The sequence below is a fragment of the Tympanuchus pallidicinctus genome, unplaced genomic scaffold, assembly GCF_026119805.1.
Source record: "Tympanuchus pallidicinctus isolate F22 unplaced genomic scaffold, pur_lepc_1.0 scaffold1, whole genome shotgun sequence".
Classification (NCBI taxonomy): Eukaryota; Metazoa; Chordata; class Aves; order Galliformes; family Phasianidae; genus Tympanuchus; species Tympanuchus pallidicinctus.
In genome coordinates, this window is record NW_026294618.1 from 108509366 (window position 1) to 108528302 (window position 18937).

Here is an 18937-nt window from a genome sequence, read left to right on the forward strand (position 1 = left end):
ACACCAGCTGTAAAATCTTAGGTACATTTCAGGGGTGTCTGTTCTCATCACAAAAAATAGGAACTATTGTTCTTGCAACATTAGTATTTCTTTCTTGTGGAACAGAGTTGTAAGAAGATACTCTTTCAGTATAATAGAATCAAAAGGAATAACGTGGTTCCTTTGCTCTTTCACACTCCATTTAGTTTTCCTTTCCAGAGAATATGTAGATCTCTCTGCTGTTGGTCAGAACATCATACAGATTCTAAGTTACTAATTTATTTATTTTCATCTGTATGTTAAATAATAAATTTTTAAATAGCTTTTTTTTTTTTTTTTTTTTTTTTTCTGCTGTAACACAACAGTATTTCCTTGTTGGTTTATTTTTACTGCCCAAAATGGACTTTGATCACATGTGGTGAAAATGATAAGCAGGATAAGCAGGTTATATAGTCTGTGGACTTTTATCAAAGGTTTGGCACGTTTCTTTCCTCATCACTGGAGTATTCGTTGATAGCTGCAAACTATGAAGTAGATCTTTGAAAATACTGCATATGAGAAACAACCTCTTTTTTGCCTGTGGTAGTATATTTTTTCTGCAACGCTCATGGCGTATTCAAGATCTGTGGGTTTTGCATTGATTAGTTGGCTTATGTTCATCTGTCTTGATGCACAAAGTAAGTAATATCATTTTTATTAATGTCTTTGGTTCTAGTCTTGCTTTTAATGAAGTAGAACAGCTTATTACATTCACATCAATTACAATCCTTGGGGTTTAAAACTCATTTATTTTTTGGACTGATAAAATAATACCTGAACAACCAATCTTCTTGGTATCAATGGAGGTGATCTGTGGACACAAAGAAGCTCTGTAATCATGTGTTGAAAACCACTGCTCTTGAATTCTAACAAGTTCTCATTGAACTCTTAAGTTTTTAGTTTGTATCTGCAGCAGACACTGAGTAACATTTCTAGACTGAAGATAGATATGGCAACATTTAGATCTGAAGTTGGGATTGCTTGTATTTCTTTATGCTATTCTGTTAATTTAGTTGAAGTAGTTACCATTTTCATGTCTGATCTTCTTTGTACTGGTAATGACTTTAGAAATTCTCTTCCAGAAACTGAGAACGGTCATTCACTAGATAAATCTGGGCATAGAAGGAGCATTCGGGTACCTAAACATGATTTTAGTCCTTCAGACTTTCTCTGGAAATTTCACAACAGTGAAAGTGCTGAAACATCCTCCCCTGTGGAGGGGAAATTCAGGCTGCATATTTGGAAAAGCTCCTTCACCAAGAAGGTGGTTGTGCACTACTACAAGCACTCCAGGGCAGTGGCCATAGAGTTGAAGAAGCATTTGGACAATGTTCTCAGACATAGGGTTTTGGATTTGGGGTTGTTCTATGCTGGTTAAGAGCTGGAGTTGATGATTCTTATGGGTCCTTTTCCGTTCAGGATATTGTATGATTCTTTGTTTCTGCTGGCTCCAGAGAATAGCCAGGAAAATCTGAGCAAATTTTTTTCTTCTTGGAGAAGAAAAACAAGAGGTTTTGTTTAATCATTTAATTTCCTCTATTGAACTCTATTGTAATGTTTAAGCCAATTTCAAGCTTCCGCCTTTCTAATCTTCTTCAATAATACAGAACCTTCTTTTTCCAAGTAGACTTTTGAATACTTGGAGGTGGAGGCATAACCAGCAGCAGTTCACTGCAGTATTTTTTAAGAGTTACTTGTGTAAAAAATTCTCTGCTGCTTCTTTATAAATGAGATTCTGTAGGGTGGGACAAAGACAAAGACATCAGCCTCACATATAAAATTAGTTCACTATTACTTTTACCAATTTGAATATGCAGTGAGAATGAGAAGGAAAAGACTGGGACATTCTTGGCATCGATACAAACCCATGTGAGATCAAAAATGTCCGTAAGAATATGGACGTGTGTTGCATTGCGTCTGCAACAGATGTGTTCTGGTGGCTTTGCTGAGTAATTCTATTCAGGGAAGGAAGAGAAAAATCTGTGTGACTTCTCTGTGCATATTTGTAGATACAGGAAAAAAAAAAAACAACAATCTCAAAAAACCATCCCTTTTTATCATAGAGAGAAAATGTAGAGGGATGTCGCTGAGTTGTAGTGTAGAACATGAAAGCTACTACTCTGTATGAAATCACACTTTAAAATGCCAGCTCAAGTGAATATATTCAGGCAAATCAATGTGCCTGAATTGCTTAACAATTTGGTGATGAATAGATTTGTGTTTATAGCTTTCTTGAGAGTAGAAAATATTTTGCGAGGCCATGGACCTTTTGTCACGGTCTTTGCAAATGTTCAGCAGGAAATGAAAGTACAGTGATTCATGGCTATTAAGCGAGAAAGCCAAAGTTTCATTCTGATCAGGGTAGGGAGGAAGAACAATTCTGCAATTAGTCATTTTCTCAAACTTTTATCAATAGCTGCTTATAAGTTCTTCAGTGAAATAAAAGGGGGAGAAAGGACAGATTGGAACTAAGCCAGCAATCTAATCTATTTCAGGTGAAATATTGTTCTAAATCCTGAAAATTGTTTTGAGGTACCACCATAATAAATCTAATTAATTTGAATTGATGTACACGAGTTTTATATAGCGTAAGATTTTTTACTTTGTGCATTTTCTGGAAATTGCCCCTCTGATTTTCGTACATGATTTTTCATTTTCTTTTTAGAAATCACAAGCATAGACTGTGACACAACACCTACCACACTCCAGCTGTCAACCTTTTTAGATGAATATACAGGTAAATTATGATTTGATCCTAGAATTACCTGACTTACTCTTTAGTGCACATACTGCTTCAACTCTTTGCATAATCTATCTGTAATTTATAGTGGATCTGTATTATAAGTTTTTTTGTGTTTGTTTGTTTGTTTGTTTTTTTACAGTAGTTTTCATGACTGGATAAAGCAGCAACCTAAATGACAAACTGCTCCTTCTGGTGTATTTGTGCTTTTTAGCGTGTGAAATTTGAGGCAAAATTTGGTCTCTAATTTGCTCAGTAGGGTAAACAAATATGAGAAAAATATATTCACTGATCCAAAGACCTCATTAGCAGAATAGACACAGCCATAAATGGGGCTGAGTGCACCCTCAGCAAGTATGCTGATGGCCAGAGGGATGGGATGTCATCCAGAGAGACCTAGACAGGCTGAGCAGTGGGCCCATGTGAACCTCAACAAATCCAAGGGCAAGGTCTTGCAACTGGGTTGAGGCAACCCCCATTACCAATGCAAACTGGGGGGTGAAAAGATGAAGCACAGCCCTGATGAAAAGGATCTGGTGGTACTGGTGGATGGGAAGCTGGAGACGAGCCAGCAGTGTGCCCTCCCAGCCCAGAGCCAACTGTATCCTGGGCTGCATCAAAAGCAGCTCGGCCAGCAGGCTGAGGGAGGGGATCCTGCCTCTCTGCTCTGTGCTGTGAGACCTCACCTGGAGCACTGTGTCCAGATGTGGAGTGCTCAGTACAGGAGAGACGTGGGCCTCTTGGAGAGCATCCAGAGAATGGTAACGAAGATGCTCCACAGAATGGAACATCTCTCCTATGAGGACAGGCTGAGAGAGCTGGGTTCAGCATGGAGAAGAGAAGCTGTGAGGTGACCTGAGAGCGGCCTGTTGGTGTCTAACAGGGAGCAACAGGAAAGAAGGGGACAGACCTTTATCAGGGTCTGTGGTGATAGAGCAAGGGGAAATGGTTTCAAGCTCAAAAAAGGCAGATATAAGGAAAAAATCTTCTACAGTGAGGGTGGTGAGGCACTGGAACAGGTTGCCCACTGATGTGGTTGATGCCTGTCCCTGGAGACTTTCAAGGCAAGGCTGGATCAGGCCCTGAGCATCCTGATGGAGCTGTGGTGTCCCTGTGCATTGCAAAGGAGCTGGGCATGATGGCCTTCAGAAGTCCCTTCTGACTCTTAAGGATTTTATGATACTATGAAAAGGAAGCAAGTGCAGAAAAGATACAGATGGTTACAGTTCACCTTGTTCAGTTAGCCCACAAGATCTGATCTCATTCTTCCCTTCTCCATCAGGGAGAACTACTGCCACCACAGCCCTGCTGTGAGTCTGGAGCGTACTCTGCTTTAGCCTGGAGCTTTTCTGAAAGCCAATTTCTTGTGTTGTTATGGGCAGTAGAAGGAAGAAATGAGGTGCAGAACAAGCAGGCTTACACTGCAGGGAATTACAGGATTGATGCTGGCCACTCCATGTATTTGCATTTTCTATTCTGGTTTCTTTTGTTAGTATAGCACATAGTATTCCCATGATTAGTTAATTTGTGCTGCCTGACATTGATCTACCACCCACATGTGTACTTCCTTACGCTGGCTGGCAAGGTGTTATTGCTCCTGGGAGAGAAAATCACACCTGAGTGTGGACAGTGGCAGCAAGAGCGCACAGTGCAGAAGTAGACAGTACATTGGTGGTTGTTTGTGTGTTGGAGTGTGTATTTACATTGCAAATGTAGGACAGAATAACTCCTTCCTTTCTTCCTTTCCCCACTAACCAGAGAGGTTGCTGTTGTTAATTCAAAGGTAGTGCTGTTGTCTGTATGTTAGAGGCAGTCAGGATAGGCCTGACAGGAATGGAATAATTTTGCAAGGCAAGAACTAAGTTGTGGCTAGAGCATTCCCTTCAGAACAGAAAATAACCCATAGGATTTCTTGGGAGCATGCCCTAGGCACATGCTGAATGTCTAGAAGCAGGCTTAATTGCTTCTCGCTTTCAGAGAGATTCAGAAAACACCACAAAGAGTGGTACTTTTTTTTCCAGTAACTGTTTTCTGTGAGGGCATGGCAGCTGTGTACGACTAGTATTGGGACAGAAAAATAAATGCTTTTTACCTTGAATCCTCTTCATTTAATTTGTAAGCAACTAGCAAAATGTCCAGCACTTTGTGCATATCACATGTATAAGTGCATGTACACATCTGTAGCAAAGGAAGAAAAGTAAAAAACAAGGTTTTCTAAGCAGTTCCTTGGTTTTCTGTTAGACTCCGTCAGTCTCTCCTCTGGACAGAACACTGTGAGGCAGCTACATGTTGTTGCTTGTCCAGATGTGCCCATGTCTGGAAGGAAGGTTAGATGGTATATCAGCAACATGGTAGATTTTGATTTCAAAGTGCAGTTTCTTCAGCAGCTTCGACAAGATTGTACATGATGATGTGATACATCTTAGCACTTTACTCCTGAGATACAGCACAATTATTCTGTGCTCACTGCCATCTGACTGAACCTTATTCCTGCACGCAATCATAGTCTGTTATCACTGGACTCGTACCTGGGAGTATTCCAGACACTCCTTGCAGCTGGAGGAAAAGGTGTTCCCTTCATTTAGGAGCTTATGGACCAAGGCAGTGAGCCTGCACGTTGAGATAAGAGATGGGGTTGCAACACTAAGGTTTGCTAACTTAAGTTGGTAATGTTGAAATACAAAAACAATGGAGTAAGAAAGAGACTAAGTTAGTGTGCTTCCTGAGGATCATAGAAAACGTTCAAGATCTCGGGGAAGGTTTGGGAGAGCAGAGATTTTCTTGCAACCCTGATGATGTCTTCCATGAGAAGATGTATACTATTTCATGAATACAGATATCTTGATAAGTGTAAGATAACTATGTTTAATAATTATTCCAGTAACACTGCACTGGATTGTTTACAAGAACACATTTCAAACATGTTTTCAAGCATGGATTTGATGTTTAACAAAGCAAGCAACACACTTGCTACTGAAAGAGCAGCGCATTTAATCTGTTGTGATAATAACAAAGTGCAAAACTAGTATAAAATTTAACTAAACCATAACCAGTGATAATTTATCAGTACCTTTGAGATGAACCTGTGTCTTTTCCATCAAGCAATCTAATTTTACACTTTCTTTCGCAGGTGATATAGAACAGATTATAAATATCCCACCCAATGTAAATTTGAAATTAAGAGAATTTTTGTTCCCTGAACACTTAGACTATGTGGAGCTGGAGTATGATTCTAGTACTAATAATGCAACAGTGAAGACACGTAAGCCACTGGATGTTGACTCTATTGAGGTATTACTTTCACTGCATATAAAATCCAGACATAAAGGTTTTCTTGGCTAGTGAAAAAAAAGCACACTGATATACACTAAATATTTATTCTTTCATGATACAGGTTAGTACACAAAAGAGCGGCATATCAGAAGCATCAGTGTAGACTTCAGTATCCACATGTCTATAAAATCTGTGCCAAATATCTCCTATTGCCTGTAACTGAAAATTTAGCTGGGACCTTGGCAGTCAAGATGGTTCCTTAATCATGTATTATTACTCAGTAATAAAACTTGTAAATACTCTATTAATATAGGTTCCTAAAATTTATCCGCTAGTGGCATGAATTGCTTCATCGAAGTGAAATTGACTGGTTATAATTTGCTAGAAGGCAATCTTTAATCCTATGAATTATTATGTTATTGCTTAACTGCAGACATGAATTAGCCTCTGTTGGCTGAAAAGAATCAGGAGCCTTACTTCTAGGCCGTGGTTGCTCTGTAGGACTACCAGGGATCTCTAAAGCAATACTGTTTTGCCTTTGAATAGAAAAATGGTATAACTGCACAGTAATTGGAAGCCATTTTTTGTCCTTTTTCAGGGTAGCATTGTACTTGGCAGAACTGAACCACACCGATTTTAAAAAAACTCTTACAGTCAAGATTTTTGATTGATGAAAATGCAGTTCGTTTGCGCTTCACTTCCTATTTGAATATTTTTTAAAATGAATTAAAACACTTTCCTGAATATGTTATGATACTTTTTAGGCTTGTCTAATTCTCTGTCAATTGTCTATTGCAAAGAATAGCCAATATGTGGTTGGTAAAATCTGACACGTAGCAGCAGCAGAAGAGACGCAGCCAGTTAAACATTATCGTTAATAATCCGCAATAAACTTGCTATATACAGTGAACAGTGTTTTTTGGCATGAGGTGTTGAAATGACAAAGCTGAACTATGCTCCCTTTACCATGAATGTTTAACTGCCAATTCAGCATGGCACAACTGAAGTTTCGAGTACTAGAAGTTTTGCATAATTTTGCTATGTATACATTGAGATGGTGATTGTTTGACAAACATATGAAGATTATATTGATAATATTATTTACTTGCTATTCATTTTTAGAGTGACCATCTCTTTTACTCTATTGTTTGCCAAAGGTCTGGAATGGTAAGTAGATGTGTTATCAATGGTAAGCAGAGGTGTTATCAATTTTTTTGTCTAAGTTTAATTCAAATGATCATTTTCTGAAATACCAAAGATGTGATGCAGGGAGTTATGAAGATCTTATGAAAGATGTATCTGTTTAAAGAAGCCAACTGGAATGGGTGTTTTTGTTCTCAGTGAATGTAAGGTAAATTTTTAAAAAAATGTTTTTAAAATGTTTTCACAAACTCCATTGTTAAAACTGGTAGTCTGACATTAAAAATCTTTAAGAACTGAAGGGTATCTCTTTGAAGATGTCTTTTTATATGATGAAATTAAATGTTAGCATTGTGCTGCTACCTTGCTGATGTCATTTCTAATGTCTTTTGCTCCCATTGTGAAGAATGAAATAGAGAATGCACGGGATTTACAGTTAGAAGATGTAAATGACAATTCTCCAGAATTTCTACAAGCTCTCTACAACACTTCAGTATCCGAGGTGGGTTATGGCCAATGTTAATAATTTCTCATGTAGTATTTGAAATTGCTTTCTGAGGCCCAGTCATACCAGATAATCACATGCACTCTTACATGACTCTTCTACGCTTTCGAGATTGGGCTGCATGCATCCCAGCTGGAGGCACAAGGTAAAGAAGGAACATTCTGCTACCTGAACAGAAATAGAAATTAGAATTAGTTTGCTTCTTCAAAGGGACTGGTTACCTTTTCCTGCTTAGGAAGAAAGAAGCAAGACGTCAGAAGCAAGAACAAAATGGGATTGTGGCTGAGCATTTGATATTCTTTATTTCTAGGTATCTGCAATAAATTCCATAGTTATAAAAGTGGAAGCTCAAGATAAAGACCTGTCACCTTTGTTCAGCCACATTAGTTACAGCCTTTGGGTGAGTATTCTTTGTTTGCCCAAAAGTGAACACCAGTGTATATTTCATACATATCACAGCCTGTGACTGGATCCAAATGTATACTGCTGTACTGCAGTGTTGTTATTACAAACCAGCAAAGTGACCATCAGAACCATCAGAAAGATCGCTTAACGTTAGAACAGTATGATGACCATAAAAATTGTTACTACAAGACCTGTCAAGTATGCAAGAGGTGTAAATCTATTTCTTTAAGTTTGTGAAATGTTTTGCAGCATTACTAATGTGCAGCTAAGGAACCCTTTGTCTTTACTAGAAACAGGATTGAAGCAGTTTCCCCCCTTTCTAAAGATAGTACTACAAAGATTTGTTGTTGATGTTTATTTCTGTTGAGGAGTATGCATAAGCCACTGGAAGTAAGGTTATTTCAACTAACTTTAGGTATCAGCCATGGAGATCTCCGTCTTTGAGCTTGATACCTCTGTTTCTTTTACAGTCGGGAAAGGGGAAATGATGCAATTTGTGAAATCTTTAGTTTCTGACCATGTGATGAGATAAATCAGATGAAAACTCTTATGGCACTGAGAGGAGTGGCAGTCAAATGAGTAGAAAAGGACTTGCATTTTCCAGAGTTGTCATTAGGGAGATTCTCTGTCATTTTTGAATAGTCCAATAATAGAAGTGGCAAGAGAAAAGAAAATGTATTTCATTACTGACTGTGTAAAACATGTGGTTGATTCATTTTTCAGGGCCCAAACTCTGATTACTTTTATATAAGGGAAGGAGATGGAAACATCATGGTGAATAAAACTTTGGATTACAACAAGGTCAAACATTTCAATTTAACAGTCCAAGCAAAGGTATGCTATAAAATTTTTAAAAAGAGTAGGAATCAAAGCAGTTCTACAGTGATGTCTCCTTTGTTATATCTTGTCTTCTGTAAGTCTATAATCTAGGGATTCAAAACTCTAAGTTATAGAGTTTATGGACAAAAGTTCTGTCTGCATTTTGGGTCATACTGCAGGCAAAGTAGTTCATTCTTAATACTTGAGTTACTGCATTAATCTCCTCATAAAAAATCAGCCCAAGTTCCTTACTGTGTGCTTTTAAATATTTATACCGCATATTTATTCTCTGGCAGATCTAATGTCCTATTATTACTGCAGCTTACCACCCAGTCTTTTTTCTGTTTTTTTTTTGTTTTTTTTTTTTAAGATTAAGTTATGCGTTTGCCTTCTTAGGTCTAAAAAGAATAATTTAGCAACATATATTTCTAGTATTGAGCAAATAGCATGGCTACTTCAAATGCACCATTACTACATCCTGCACGCTTCTCTCTAAATACATGTCTGGTACAAAATGAGTAACTAAGAACGAGCACCTTTTGATAGTATTGTTAATAGAATTGAATGTCTTAGTGGAAGAACTGGATAAGGTAAGAGTTCTCACAGCAAGAATGTAGACATTACAAAACACAAATAATAATATTCTGCTGTATTCTGCTTGTACTCTATCTGTATTCTGTGTTTTCTGTATTCTTATATTCTATTGAAAAATGGCCCTTTCATCACAGTGTTTCTTATTTTCTTCTTGGAATGCAGGAAAGATTTGGAAACAACAGCAATATTGTATCACTAATAATTGATGTACAAGACTATGACACATTGAACCCCTATTTCAGTCAATCAGTGTACAATGGAGCAATCAGTGAAAACAAGGTAAAAGCTTTTCACTGAATGCTGTAGATGTAAGTGAACTATTCCTGTCCACAGAGCTTTTCTCTCAAGGAATGTTTCTCATTCAGCTGCTTACAATTGAGGGTTAAGGAGGGCTGCCTTGATTTGTGCCAACTGGTGGATTTTATGGTTATTGACTGCAGACCTCCAAGTACCAGGTAGGCAGGACAACCATACGAATTATGAAGCTTTCTGCCACAGAAACAGATTCTTCTCAGAAGGGAAAAGCAAACAAGCACACACAAAAGAACAACAAACACCAAAACAAAAACAGACTTAACAGGAGTTGCAGTAGGGCTTATATTGTAAACTTGGAAATGTGGTTGACTACCCATCAGTCCTTGGGTTAGCTGCATGCTGTCAGCTTTAAATACTGTAATTCCTCTTTAAGTAAGCAAAACAAGAATCTAAATTGTAAACTATGGTGTATGTTATAAGTTTTTTCTCTATGTAATTTCTGGTTTGAATGTATTTGTGTAATTCAGGCCTCTGCATCCACTGCCAAAGAAAATAACAGTGTAGCAACAATAATAATCCACTGAAGTTAAATTGGATAGTTCTCTTCCTTAACCCTATTTATCATCATCTTCATGTTAACGTGTTAAATCACCAATACTTGTGGTGTTATGCCTTTTGTATCACTTTTGTTAGAAGCTCACCTTTAATTGTCTGAAAGGAGTCCTTTAGGTCTTCTGAAATTGTTTTATCTTTAAAAAAAGTTGCTGTTTTTGTTAGGGATACAGTCTAGACTCACATGTTTTTAATAAGAAAGGAATGGAAAGAACTGAGATGTTCAGCGCTGTTACTATTAATTCCATCATGACTACTGCTTCAGAGTCTGGTGTTTCTTAAAAAAGCAGGGTATATACATAAAGTATTTTGCTCATCATTTCACTCTGTAAAGCCAGTATAGCAGACAAATATTTTTTTTCTGGATCCCAATGATTAGATTATGGATCTATAGGATGGCTTGGATTGGAAGGGGCCCTCAAAGTTCAAGTCTAACCTTCCTACTATGGGCAGGGTCAACTTTCACAAGACAAGGTTACTCAAACTCCTTTCCAAGCTGACTTTTTACAATCAGAATGGTGACTTACTTAATGAATACATTTAAGTTTGTGTATTTTCTTTCTTTTTTTTTTTTTTTTCTAGTTGGGTCCTTTGTCTATTCTTCCAGAGAAGATATTTGCTAAAGATGGAGACACTGGTATAAATGAAAAAGTATATTACAGCATCAAGCTAGGTAAGAGCTTTTATCTTCTTCTAGATGTTCAAGCAGTGACTTACGATGTCTGCCTTAGTAAGGAGAATGATGAAGTACAGTATACAGGCAGAAAATGTCTTAACTGTGTACATCTTCACTGCAGTGCTGCTCTGCAAGCTGAGTTTCAGTCATTATGGCAACTATTTAAAACTATTTTAGAAACATCTACATGTTCATAACCTCTTCAGAGTAAATTTCTGATTTAAAATGTAAGACAACTTGGAATCTTCTATTCAGGATTTTCAATCAGGGCCAGCGAGAAGTATCAGTTCCATAGGGAGACTTTCTTTCTGACAGAACTGCTAAAAGCTCCTGAGATGCTAAATTTGAGACCATTGAAATGTGACTGAATTTTCTAAAAATTGTTTTTAGAATGTGGTGTCTGAGGGACAGAAAAAAAAAAAAAAAAAAAAAAAGCCATATATTTGGAATGTCTGTGTAGTGGAAATGCACAACCTGAAACAGTGACTGAACACCTGGTGGGAACTCAGGAGCCAGGATCCACCCCTTCCCAGACCTCATTTAAGGGTTGGCAGTGGAGGTGAGGGTATCTCTTGCTAGAGATCCCTTCCTACCTGAGGCAAGCAGCTCTTCAGCTTCGTTTCTGCATCTGTGGCTGCTGGATTTGGACTCATTCACTGTGGCTTAAGACTTTGCCACCCTGCTATTGCCATCCCGTTGTAGCATTACAGTCTGTTAAATTTGCTGTGACTGAATCATAAAAAAGGACAGATTGGCCTTAATGTTATGCTTTGTTTTCATTAACCTGCAGTATTTTGTTGTTTTTTAGTGAAACCTCCAGCCTATAGCAACACCTTTTCAATCAATGCTGATGGTGGAATATTGGAAGTAAAGACTGCAATTGATAGAGAAGAATGTCCTTATCTTATTGTGGGCATTGAGGTAGTCATTGTTATCCTGTTCAAGTCTCAATTTCATAAACTAGCATAAGAGCCTATGTTGCTGTTAATAGTGCTTCTCATGCCAACGTTAAGGCACAGTTGGCATCCATTGTTTACATAATCTACAACACAGAATAAAGAGATTAAGGTGGAATGGCTTGATGTTATTGTATGTCGTATATGGAATTTACAGCTACAAACTCTGTTTTTTAGGCAGCACAGCAAGACAACATTCTGAAAACAGCTGATGCTGTAGTACTGGTTACTATTGAAGATGTAAACGACAATCTTCCAGTTTTTTCACAGTCAAGCTACAATGTCTCAATTCTAGAAAATTTCCCAAATGGAAAGGAAGTTCTTCGAGTAGAAGCTGTTGATAAAGATGAGGTAAAATGAATGCAGTTTTGGTTGTTACAAACACTGTACTTCTGAAATAAACCTTAAAGTGCATTTGCACTAAATGGGTGTGGTGAATGTTGGTATAGATATGTATTTTTTCTGAGTACCTGCATATATTTAATGATAACGAGCATAATTTCACTTCTTTGAAGAGGAATGTATTGCAGCCCAAGAGTAAATCTTTTTTCTGCCTCTGAAGCTCCTCCTGGTTTGCTGAAGGTTACTGACATGAAAGTACAGAAGTAAGAAGTAGACATAAAGCTGCAAGTAGCCGTCAGCCTCAGTGATGTATTTCTTTCAAGTTTCTCAGTCCAGTTTTTGTGGAACTAAAACATAATTACACCTGAAGCTTAAATGCTCTCCACCTGCAATAAAATATTAAGAATAAAATATCCTAATGGAATAGCTTGGTGAGTGTCCTGTTTAATAGCAAATGTAATTGATGTCATTACTGCTTGCAGGGAGGCTTCCAGGGAATGTTCAGTCTTACTCCAGCTGATAGTCCCTTCCAGATAAGTCAAGATGGGATTCTAACTGTGAGGAACTCCACACTGTTGGATAGGGAGCAAATACCATCTATTCATCTACAGGTAATAAGCCCACTTCTTTGCAAAGCAAGCTGAGACAAACAGATATCTAAGCATGGAAAGAAGTTGACTCTCTCTGAAGTGAATCAGTGAATCAGCAGCTTACTTGAAGAATCAAATCCAGACTTCAACTCTAGAACTGTCCGGAGGGAAATAACACTGCAGTGATAAGAGTTTATTCTGCTTGCAATTGCTGCTCATTCTTCCTCCTACTTATAGAACATGCATTCTAAACAAAAAGTATCTTTACTGCTTCATTTTCAGGTCACTGCCAGAGATCATTTGTCACCTTATGATGAGGCACAATCTGCAATCAACATATTGTTGCTAGATGAAAATGACAACAGCCCAACTTTTACAGAAACACGATATGAACAAGTTATTTTCATCAATATGACTGCAGGAATGCCCATTCTTCAGGTACTAGAAGTATTAAGTACAAATGACACTTTCAATTGAGTGAGTTCTTGCTTTGGTTTGTGTAATGGTCTTTCTGAATATGGAAATCTTTTCTGAACTTCCCTGATTTCAAAAACTGTCCACTGTTTTCTTTAAAACCTTGTATCTCTAGATATTCCATAAAAACAGCATCATAGATGTTCCTGTTGTATCCCAGGTCATGCATGACAAAGGATTTTTTTTTTTTCTTGATCTATCATCCTGAATTCTACGAACATGAGAGAGAAAATAGATTTCTTGGACTTGGCTGTTTGCGAGGTATTTATTGAGAACAGAATGTTGCTGGAATCCAGAAAATGATGTAATCGTAAAATTTGTTGAAAGGTTGTTTATGCTGAAGCATTGTATTTAGTTTGTATGTACAGACTTTTGTAAGAGAGATAAGAGAATGATATTAATTCATAAGTATCTGCTCCATTAATGATTTTCTCTGCAGACTACACAGGAATAAGAAATTCTGTTTTTCTTAATAATACCACAAAAATCTAGAGTAAAACTACTTATTCTGTAGGTTGCTGCTGATGATCCAGATGATGGCATGAATGGAGCAATAAGCTTTGTCTTAGCTGGTGGCAATGAAGATGGATACTTTGAATTGGATAAAGCCACGGGACAAATCAGTTTAAAAGCAGTAATCCCATTAAGAGTCAACGAGAGTAAGAACTTTGTCCTATGGGTAACAGCTACTGATGGTAAGGCAAGACTTCAGTACAGCTCAACACGACAATCTCAAATGAAAGTTTTGGGGTTTTTGTTTGTTTGTTTGTTTTGTTTTTTATTTTTTCATTTTGTTGGTGTTTTTTCTTTCCCTTCCTCTTACGGAATGTTTTCAAGATGGATGATATTTTAAAAAACAAAGTCTAGGAGCCTATTTTCACCTGTTCTTATTTGTTAAAGATGAGAAAATTTGTCATACTCATCCAAAATATTACCTCTGTAACTCTACTTTCTGATCATGCTCTTAAATCTGTTTGCTTCATATTATTTTGCAGGTTTCCATAGACATAAGTCTCATATCTACCTTTAACTTAATTATTGACTGCTTTTGCACAGGACAGTAGGCTGATACTCAGGCATATACGTTATAAATTAGAGGAATTTTAATTCCTGTAAATTCTAGAAATGTATAATTCAGTCTATTTACAGGTAGTAAAATAAAAGATCAGTGTAATGAGTAACTTGGTCTATGTTCTCACATCCATGTGGGCATGGAGAAACTAAAACGGAGATGCCGAAACCATTTTCAGGATGACTAGAACAAATGTAGTTTCCTTAAACATATTTATTGAGAGTTTCTTTGGTTTAAGAGAGTAACAAGAACTTGATGAATAGTCAATCTGAATAATGACAGAGGTAAATGTAGCCTAGGAAGGATATTCCTCTCCTGCATGAGCATCTGAAGTATTTTCATCTTTCCAGTGCTTCTCTCTCTGATTTTCTCAATATATGCTTTGTGTCTTCAAATCATGATTCTGTGGATAAAATGAATACTGGCAGAAGAATAGTTGCACAGGAGGTGCACTGGTCTATGTCTGTCTGTGCTAAATATTAAGTGTTCAAGAGTGCATTCACTTTCATGTATTGAAAGCGTAACATTCGATAAACGATCTGATCTTCATTAGGACCTCTCAGCAGTGCCGTAATACTAACAGTAAGGATGGGGGGAGGGGAGGAGAGGGGAAGCAAAACAAATCAGTACCAGTGGAAATATATATATATATATATGTGTGTGTGTATGTATGTATACTTTTAGGCAGAAGACGTTTTGTGTGTGTGTTCTTTTTTTGCTAGACAGTTTTCTTTTAATTGCAGGTGGCACAAATCCAAGAAGTTCATCGGTGCCAGTGCACATCTTTGCGGTTGGAGATTCCAGACCTCAGTTTATTCAGAAAACATATAATGTGTCTGTGAAGGAAGAGCTAGCCAGTCCTGTTGAAGTGGCAAGAGTAAGAACAACTTTATTTTATCACCTGTGTAGGATGTGGTAGTTATAAGGAAATTCTCTTTCTTACCTGCTCAAAATTTTTATATCCCCTTGAATTATGCTTTGAATCGAATTTATTTTTGAAAAAGGAATTTATTTTAAATTGAATTTATGAATTTGCTTAAGCTTCATTTCTATTACACACTGATCTTGTCTATCATTTGAAGCCTATAACCCAATGAAAATTAAAACAGTTATCTGCTACTGTCCAGCATTGGAAACAACCCCCACCACCACCATCACCACCTGTCCTCACCAGCAAGTAAAGCAAAACAAAAGAAACAAAAATTAACGATGGAACTTGTCAAAAATAAAACAGTTCAACAAATAAACCACCAAAACTCACAGCTAGAACTACTTGACACATTTAAATCTCATTCTAGCTCTTCATTGCCTTTAGACATTCTACAAAGACTCTAGTGGCCCAAAGGTAAGCTACAAGCAATTTACACTCATCCGTTTGTGATACATATGAGACCCAGAGACATGAGGTACCAGGACTCCATTTTGTAGCTATTAGAAAGCTGTCAGAAGGACATTTTCTGAGAAGGCTCTAGAGAACTTGTCTCCCATTTTGATCCAAAAATGCTATGCACTTTGATAACTCCTAGTTAGATGCAATTATGAAGACAGGTGGAAAGTTTAATACCAAATCAGAGAGAATACGGTGTGTTTCAGTGTTATATTTTTATAATATTGAGTTAGTTCATTTTTTTCACTTTTCTTTTTGAAAAGGAAGGCAGAGCTGAAAGTTAAACTGAACTCTATTGTTTTCGTTATGCATTTTATTATTTACATTTCTGTCCCAGTGATGTTCCAATAAGAGACAATGCTCTCCAGCTGTATTTTTCTGTGTATAGTGCGGCTTGATTCTTATTTTCAGTAAGTAAAACTGATAAAATGAATTTGAACATAGTTAAAGCTACAATTCTTTTTTAAGTGGTGGTTTATTGGTTTGAATTCTTTTATGGATAATATTTTATCTTACACAGGTAAAATATGAGTCTCTAAACCCCCATATACCAGTTATACTGAGCGTATTGACAGAATCAGCTACATTTGATGTTGACGTCAATGGAACCATCTGGACAAAAATCAAACTGGACTATGAATCCCAGAATAATTACACACTAAATATTTCCTTGTCAGATGGAATTACTACTGACTATGCTACTGTGTTTATCCAAGTTACCGATGTCAATGATAACAGTCCTGTGTTTGGTGTAACCAACACTACCATTAAGATTCTGGAGAACGCACCAGCTGGAACTTCTGTTACCAGTGTGCCAGCTACTGATGTGGATACTGGTTTTAATGGATTAGTGGTTTATACTCTGAAAGGTGCAGAGGAAAAAATGGATATTGATGGCTCAGGATTAATTTTGCTGAAGAAGGAATTGGACAGAGAAACGCAAGATATCTACAACTTAGAAGTGATTGCTAGTGACCAAGGCCAACCCAGACTTTCTACAGTTCTCAGTGTAACAGTTGTCATTGATGATGTGAACGACAACCCTCCAGTCTTCTCATCAAGTATATATGAAGTGAATGTCCCTGAAGACAAAGCACTTGGAAGTGAACTACTGACAGTATCTGCTACAGATTTGGATGCAGGCACCAATGCCCTCGTGAAGTACAGGATTATCAGCCAAAAACCTCTAACTTCCTCACCAGTGTTTCTTGTCAACTTGACCTCTGGACAGTTCTTCCTGAGCCAGCAACTGGATTATGAAACTGCAAAGCAATTTGAAGTAGAAGTGGAGGCATCAGATGGAGGGCAGCCAAGTCTTAACACTAGCACGCATGTTGTTATCCGTGTACTGGATGTCAATGATAATCCACCAAAATTTAATCAAGCAACTTATGATATAGCTGTGGTTGAAAACATAGAAAAGGGTAGCCCTATCTGTACATTCAGTGTTACTGATGATGATGAGGTAGGTACCAAATTAATCTCATCTTGATGAATCAGGATAGCATTTTCTTCTTTAAGAGTATTAGATGGGCTAAAGGAGATTTTCTTAAATGGTTGACAATAAATACATTCTGTGATATGAAAACATCATTCTGCTTTCTATGGAACTAGCAATAAAACGGCCCTTATCAATGGAGTTAAGACCTACAAAATAGTTTCCTGGCTATCTCAGAGAATCTAGGAAAGAATAAATGCATGTAGACTGGGACAGAAGTTGTTTTTCTGTGCATAAGTGATGAATGCATGTATGTCATACCATATAATAAGCAACAACAGAAACCTTAAATGTTATGGAAAATAATCAACTCTGTTTTAATATTGCTTGGTAACTTGTTTCTGTCTTAGAATATGTTAGCAATTTTCTGTAACGAAGTCAACTTTCTCCCTGATGAAACTCTTACTAAGAGGAAGGCAGTTCTAAAGCTGATACAGTTTACTTTTCTTTAATAGAAAATGACACTATTTCATCCTGCTTTTAAAAAAGTTGTGGTTTTTATCTCCTTTATTTATATAGAAATTTCACATGTAGTCATGGCACTGGTAACTTCGCTTGGAGGCAGAGATTTCTGATTTGCTTATGTTTTGCTATTTTGTTTTTATTTTTATTTGTTTTTATTTTTTGTTTTGCTTTTATGTTTTTGCTTATGCCATTTTTAAAGAAGTGTAAATATATCTCCCAGTTCAGACTCCACTAACTGTGTTGTTGAGGACCCTCTGTGGGGATTGGTCCTAGAAAGTTTTAGGAAAGGAATGGGTAGGTCTTAAATAGAGAATCCTACAAAAGCTTCTTACTTTCCTCCATTTCTCTTTGCCTGAGAAGTTCCATTATTCCTGTAGCTCAGGTTAGAAGGTTTCATTCATTATCCTTGCAAAACTCTTGAGCTTTTTTATAATGAGAAGTCCTATAGACAAGTCAGGTATTAATATCAATAATATATATTAAAATGAATATTAATTATTGTAATCTTACAGAAACTAATTTTCCTTTTTAGGCTGGCTTTTCTCAGGGACACTTCATTCATAACAGTACTTTTTTTACTGTGGATATTCCTGGAGTACTTTCATTAAGGAATGACACAGAATTGGACAGGGAGACTACACCTGGATTCACTTTACAAGTAAATTTGAGGGCAGATTTTGAGTTTTGGCTTATTTCTACTGTGTTCCTTTCTACCCCTTCTCACTCCTCCCCTCCCCCCCTCCCCCCCCTCCCTCCCCCTTTTTTTTTTTAATATATATCTTCATTAACTCATTAAAATGTCAGTGCAGGCAATTCTATTTTTGTTTCCCTTGGCAGGTATGGGCAGTTGATGCTGAAAAGGATGGTCTTAATTCAAGTTCCTTTTTTCACATCACAGTTTTAGATGTCAACGATAATAACCCTGAATTTCAGATGCAGTCTTACGGTTTTGCAGTTCTAGAGGGAGATTACAGGTTAGGTTCTCCCCCTGTAGTTGGACATGTAACTGCTACTGATTTGGATGAGGGAGAGAATGCACGAATTTCTTACCGCTTATCATCTGAGGATGGAGATAACCCATATGTCATCCAGCAGGTAAGGGTTTGGATATTCTGA

General features: G+C 37.2%; 1 protein-coding gene across 3 annotated transcripts in view; it reads left to right on the forward strand.

Annotated features, from left to right (window-relative positions):
- Positions 1–450: 450 nt before the first annotated feature.
- LOC128088666 (protocadherin Fat 4-like) overlaps positions 451–18937 on the forward strand; it is a 45133-nt gene continuing 26646 nt past the window's right edge. For 2 of the 3 annotated variants that reach the window (XM_052699421.1, XM_052699422.1), the window contains exons 1-18: positions 451–656; positions 2684–2755; positions 5889–6049; positions 7154–7198; positions 7578–7673; positions 7987–8076; positions 8805–8915; positions 9657–9773; positions 10944–11034; positions 11846–11958; positions 12171–12344; positions 12818–12946; positions 13208–13363; positions 13914–14094; positions 15215–15348; positions 16379–17323; positions 18354–18479; positions 18659–18916. In XM_052699421.1, coding sequence (XP_052555381.1) covers positions 587–656; positions 2684–2755; positions 5889–6049; positions 7154–7198; positions 7578–7673; positions 7987–8076; positions 8805–8915; positions 9657–9773; positions 10944–11034; positions 11846–11958; positions 12171–12344; positions 12818–12946; positions 13208–13363; positions 13914–14094; positions 15215–15348; positions 16379–17323; positions 18354–18479; positions 18659–18916 — 3069 coding nt within the window. In that variant the 5' untranslated portion in view covers positions 451–586. The remainder of the gene's footprint in view (positions 657–2683; positions 2756–5888; positions 6050–7153; positions 7199–7577; positions 7674–7986; positions 8077–8804; positions 8916–9656; positions 9774–10943; positions 11035–11845; positions 11959–12170; positions 12345–12817; positions 12947–13207; positions 13364–13913; positions 14095–15214; positions 15349–16378; positions 17324–18353; positions 18480–18658; positions 18917–18937) is intronic. The other variant, XM_052699423.1, reaches the window with a different exon arrangement.